Below are 6000 nucleotides of genomic sequence, written 5' to 3'. Positions count from 1 at the left end.
CTGACTTACTTCACTCTGTATGACAGACTCTAGGTCCATCCACCTCAGTACAAATAACTCAATTTCGTTTCTTTTTATGACTGAGTAATATTCCATTGTATATATGTGCCACATCTTCTTTATCCATTCATCCGATGATGGACACTTAGGTTGTTTCCATCTCCTGGCTCTTGTAAATAGAGCTGCAATGAACATTTTGGTACATGACTCTTTTTGAATTATGGTTTTCTCAGGGCATGCTGGGTCATATGTTTGTTCTATTTGTAGTTTCTTAAGGAACCTCCATAGTGTTCTCCATAGTGGCTGTACCAATTTACATTCCCACCAGCAGTGCAGGAGTGTTCCCTTTTCTCCACACCCTCTCCAGCATTTATTGTTTCTAGATTTTTTGATGATGGCCATTCTGACTGGTGTGAGATGATACCTCATTGTAGTTTTGATTTGCATTTCTCTAATGATTAATGATGTTGAGCATTCTTTCATGTGTTTGTTGGCAATCTGTATATCTCCTTCGGAGAAATGTCTGTTTAGGTCTGCCCATTTTTGGATTGGGTTGTTTGTTTTTTTGTTACTGAGCTGCATGAGCTGCTTGTAAATTTTGGAGATTAATCCTTTTTGACATTTGACGTTTGCATTCCTTATGAATGATCACCATGATAAGTCTAGCCATCTGTCTCCATATAAAGTTATTACAATATTATTGGCCCTGTTCCTTATGCTGTATGTTACATCCCCATGGCTTATTTATTTTATAACTGGAGGTTTGTACCTCTTAAATCTCCTTCACCTATTCTTTTTTTTTTAAATTTTATTTATTTATTTTTGGCTACGTTGGGTCTTTGTTGCTGTGCTCGGGCTTTCTCTAGTTGCGTCGAGCAGGGGCTACTCTTCATGGCGGTGTGCGGGCTTCTCATTGCGGTAGCTTCTTTTGTTGCAGAGCACGGGCTCTAGGTGCGCGGGCTTCAGTAGTTGTGGCTTGCGGGCTCAGTAGTTGTGGCTCACGGGCTCTAGAGCACAGGCTCAGTAGCTGTGGCGCACAGGCTTAGTTGCTCCACGGCATGTGGAATCTTCCCGGACCAGGGCTCGAACCCTTGTCCCCTGCATTGGCAGGTGGATTCTTAACCACTGCGCCACCAGGGAAGCCCCCCACCTCCAGTTTTAGTGTGCTTTTAAAGATCACTCTTATGTGAGCAGGTATTTCTTGAACATTTTCTGCATGTCTTGTCTGGTTCCAGTTGCTGTGGATAATGTGCAGTTGTGCTAGTTTGGGGTTCTGTCCTAAGGGCCAGGAAGGTCTTACTAGGTCAGCTTTACTAAGAGGACATGATAAGGTGATTGGCATATAGCTGTCAGCTATGAGTTGAGCTATGGAGAGGAAAAGGAAGGGGATAAAATTGAAAGTCGGGACATGGAGCCAAAGGCATAAGTGAAGGCTTGTGTCTTAGACAAAGGAGCACATTACCTGCCTTGGAACACCCGAGGTCAGACAGCCTGGAGGGCAGTTTGGGTAGTCTGTGCTGGATCAGCCAGCAGTGCTTTGCTTTCATGGTTTTGGGCTTTATTGTAGCATATAGTTAAAAAAAAGGAAGGTGAGATTCAAAATATATCTATATGTTTAGTTGAACCATATAACTTCTTGGTCAGTTAATTTTCGAACTTGAGCAGAATTTGGATTCAGATTAGCTGAGAGGTAAAGCCTTGAGTTGGAGGGAATAAATAACAATAACAAATGTCTTTTTATAGGTTGTTAGATGTCTTAGCTGCAAGGAAAGATCCACATGGATTATCTGGAGATGTTTTGATCAACGGAGCACCTCGACCTGCCAATTTTAAATGTAACTCAGGTTACGTGGTACAAGTAAGTATTTGTGGATTTGTATTTTAGATTTCTTCTGTTTCTGTATTGGCAAGTGCCTTGGCTAATAGTTGAGTGTGCTTCCAATTGACTACGGGACATACTCGTAGAAACAACTTCTCTTCACACCAGCTTTTCATGATCTCCCATAAAATTCAGGATAGTATTAAATGAAAAGTCAGGGAGAATCTGGAATATGATCCTTGTAAGGACAATGATATCAATTCTTGTTATCCTATCATTTCTAAAAAACATTACTGTTCTACTTTTTTCCCTCACCTTCACCTCTCTCCTTCACCTAGGTTAGAACAATATTTTGGCAAATCCTTGTATCAAGCAGTGTAGAAATGTTTGCTAGTAATAATCACAATTACCTGTGTTCTCTTTGGGCGTACAGGTAGGGAATGAAAATTATTTCATCAGGCTTTGCAGCTGTTATATGGAGTTAGTTGTAATTTGTATAATTGCAAGTATAATTCATTATAATTTGTATAATTCATTATTAGCTAGAACTTTCCTTGGGTATGTTATTTTTGTGGGTAAGTTACATATACCAAAGAGTGAGGGTATTAGAAAAGACCTGCTATGTCTTGTTAAAACGCCATTTTGCTTTAAGGATGATGTCGTGATGGGAACTCTGACAGTGAGAGAAAATTTACAGTTCTCGGCAGCTCTTCGGCTTCCAACAACTATGACAAATCATGAAAAAAATGAACGGATTAACATGGTCATTCAAGAGTTAGGTCTGGATAAAGTGGCGGATTCCAAGGTAATGTGGAAAATGTGTCATAGCCAGCGAATCGGACTCACCTGTGTGGATAGTATAACTTGTTCAGAAGTTTTCTATAATATGTAAAGAGTGGCTGCTTTCTGTAACCATGAGAAAAGTGACTACTTACTTAATATGAAGATGGAAGTTAACCAGGTTAAAAAACCTAAAAATGATTGAATCCTGGAAATGAAGTGTGGCAGTGTGGTCCAGTATGTGGAAGTGTTCCTTGCAAAGAACACGTGGCCCTTTCTGTGTGATTACAGCCCTTGGTCTTCTCCCACCCTGATTGTTTGTCACGTCTCATTCCGTGTCTTCACGCTAACTTTCCTCCTTCCTATTTTCTTTTCCCCTTTTAGCTGTCCTTCTTCTGTTCCTCCAGGGGACTTTGTTCCATTGCCTTTGAGAGGTGTATTTCTGGAATTGGTACATGATGAAAATCCAAGGGTTCCTGATCTGTATGTTTCACTTTGCTGCAGTTTGGCTTCCAAAGTTATATCCAGTCAAATTAGGGTTTATTTCTAATTTGTGTGGCATCCAAGTTGTTTTTCTAGAGCTTTTCTTTTGGCACTTTTGGCTTCCCTTCCTCCCTCCCTCCCTCACTGCCCCTCCCCCTTTCTTCTGCCAGTATTTACTTACAGACTGTTAAGTGCTGGGCTCTTTTAGATTTTTGAGATAAAAGTCGTGGGCAAGAGAGGAAAGTAACTCCCTTTGTGGGTTATACAGGATCGGGAAGAAGAAACGAAATGAACGAGTGAACTTTACAGTCGGTGACTAGGTATGAAAGCTTTGCTGGGAAAACACCTGAAGCTTTCCGTGAAGATGAGCTTTTTAGGTTGTGATGGCTCTAGTTTAGTCCCCCCATGATATCCTTTACGTAGACGTAACAAAGAATGGGGGTATCCTGCTGGCTGCTGTTTCATATGATACTTTCTGACATTATTTAACGTAAAGTATATTTTGCTGTAGTTTGTTTGGAAAAATAACTCTGAGATGCCACCAGTTTCCACTAAATTCTTCCTGTAAGCGACTGGGTTTTCCTTTGTGTTAGCTCTGCTTATTACTTGATTTTCTTCCCAATAAGGTATTTACCATTCTTTACCCTTAGGTAAAAGTTCTCTACCAACAGACAGTTATTGCCCTAAGTTCCTTGCATGGATTTCCAGAGAAAAATAAGCTGAAGGGAGTTGTTGACTTAGAATGTATTTATCTAATTCATTGAAGTACTTCATTTAAATTTTTTTACTTTCTATGAAATTTTAAGCATAACAAATGTAGAGAGCATAGTCTGATTACTCAGTTGTTACGGAGTCCAAGCTCGAACAGCTTGCTGCGTGACAGGTCAGTAAATTGAGAGATGAGTTGTTGGGACAAGGAATAGCGACTTTATTTGGAAAGCCAGCAGACCAAGAGGATGGTGGACTCGTGTCCCAAAGAACCATCTTACCTAAGTTAGAATTCAGGCTTCTTTTATACTAAAAGGGGAGGGAGTTGGTTGGTTGGTTGCTGTTGCAGACTTCTTCCTGTTGGAATCCTTTGTTCTTGCAGCTGTCCATGTGGATCTGGTCACAATGTTCCCATAAAGGTCCAACAAGACAAATGTTATTCTCTGCCCTGTAACTTTTTATCTCTATGTAAATGGAAAAGTGGTACACCTTGAAAGGTCAGAGCCTTGACAATGGGCTATCCTGTATATTTCAGGCTTTAGACAACATTCTTTCATAAAAGGTGCAGAGCCAGCATGACTAAGCAGGGGCAGCAGAGCACAAAGGTTAGAGCTAAAGGAATAGATTCAATATGGAGTCAGGTTTGTTTTTCTCTGTTACATAGTGATGATATGATTGTAGTATACTTAATATAATGGCACGATTACTAATAACATTTATCTAGATTTCCCAGTTGTTAATCTTTTCCCATAATTACTTCAGCTTCTTTTCTCTGAAGTATTTTAAAGAAAGTTGTAAATTTCATGACATTTCACTCTTGAATACTGATTATGCGTCTTAAAAAAAAAGATACTTACCTACATTACCACAATACCGTTATCAACTAACAGAATTAACAGTGTGTTAATATCAGCTATGTGGAGCCATATTCATCCACATTTCCCCATGTTGTCTCCAGAATGTCTGGCACAGCTCAATTGTTAGAGGATCCAGTTAAGGGCATGAACAGCACTTACTTATTATCTCTTTGAAGACTCTTAATATAAGGATTATTTCCTATCTCCTTTCTCCCCCAAAACCTTTCTGGTCCCCTACCACACAGTGACACTGACTAGTTGAAAGACCCAGCCAGTTACCCTGTAGAATAGTCTACCTTCTGAATTTGTCTGAAAGAATGAGCCGGGAATTCTGCAGCAAGTTAGGGTACAGGAGGGCTCAATTTGGTAAACCTCCTGGTCATTTAAGAGGTGCTAATGTGGTGTGATAGAAAGTGAACTTTCCTAGCTGCCCAGCTGCACTGAGGACTTTGGGTGGGGCGGGGGCAGGGAAGGGGGCGTCAGGAGGCTGTAAGAAAGACTAACAAATAATAGATGCTTTCAGCAGCTTTTCTACTCCTATCTTCGGCTCCCGTTTTGGTCTGTGGCTTCACTCCGTCAGGGCCATATCTTTTAGTGTTCTGGCTTAACTGTCTTAAAATGAAATATATGGCTTGATGAGAAACATATAGAACTGTTAAAAGCATGGGTTTCATATCAGGCTTAGCCACTTACCAGCTCTGACCTGAGCCTCAGTTTACTCTTCAAATTAAAGAGAAACCTACCTCCTTGCCCACATAGTCATTTATTTGCTGTTCAGAATAAATGAGGATAATGAGATAAAGTGCCTCTTATAGGGTTGGCACATACGTGTTGGGAGCTCAACAAACGATAATGGCTGTGGTTTTTATTGTTAATAACAATAATATTTGTGTTTTAGGTTGGAACTCAGTTTATCCGTGGTGTGTCTGGAGGAGAAAGAAAAAGGACTAGTATTGCAATGGAGCTTATTACTGATCCATCCATCTTGTTCCTGGATGAGCCCACAACTGGCTTAGATTCAAGCACAGCAAATGCTGTCCTTTTGCTTCTGAAGAGGTAAACGCTAGGGGAACATTATTCTTTCATTCATCCAATATATGGTGACCTACTATGTACCAGGTATTATTCTTGGTGCAAGGGCCTCAGCAGTAAGCACCACAGACAAAAATTTCTTCCTTCTTTGTTGGAGGGAAACAGTCAATTAACAAATGTAAGTGTTGTATGAAAAATGAAGCAGGCTAAGAGAGTAGCAAAAGATGGCTATGGTGGGATAGAGGTGCTGTATCACATATGGGATGGTCAGGGAAGACTCAACGAGGTGATGCTTGAGCTGGAGCAAGGGAGCGAGACCTG

The 6000-nt window shown here is 40.5% G+C and overlaps 1 protein-coding gene across 7 annotated transcripts in view; it reads left to right on the top strand.

Moving 5' to 3' along the window:
• Nucleotides 1-6000, top strand: part of ABCG2 (ATP binding cassette subfamily G member 2 (Junior blood group)) — a 140066-nt gene that overhangs the window by 101992 nt on the left and 32074 nt on the right. For all 7 annotated transcript variants that reach the window (XM_029234619.1, XM_029234620.1, XM_029234618.1 and 4 more), the window contains 3 exons: nt 1744-1858; nt 2472-2624; nt 5546-5703. In XM_029234619.1, coding sequence (XP_029090452.1) covers nt 1744-1858; nt 2472-2624; nt 5546-5703 — 426 coding nt within the window. The remainder of the gene's footprint in view (nt 1-1743; nt 1859-2471; nt 2625-5545; nt 5704-6000) is intronic.

Source organism: Monodon monoceros, unplaced genomic scaffold (assembly GCF_005190385.1).
Source record: "Monodon monoceros isolate NGI ecotype Baffin Bay Population unplaced genomic scaffold, NGI_Narwhal_1 Super_Scaffold_20, whole genome shotgun sequence".
In the NCBI taxonomy this organism is placed as follows: Eukaryota; Metazoa; Chordata; class Mammalia; order Artiodactyla; family Monodontidae; genus Monodon; species Monodon monoceros.
This window is presented reverse-complemented; position numbering and strand designations above follow the sequence as displayed.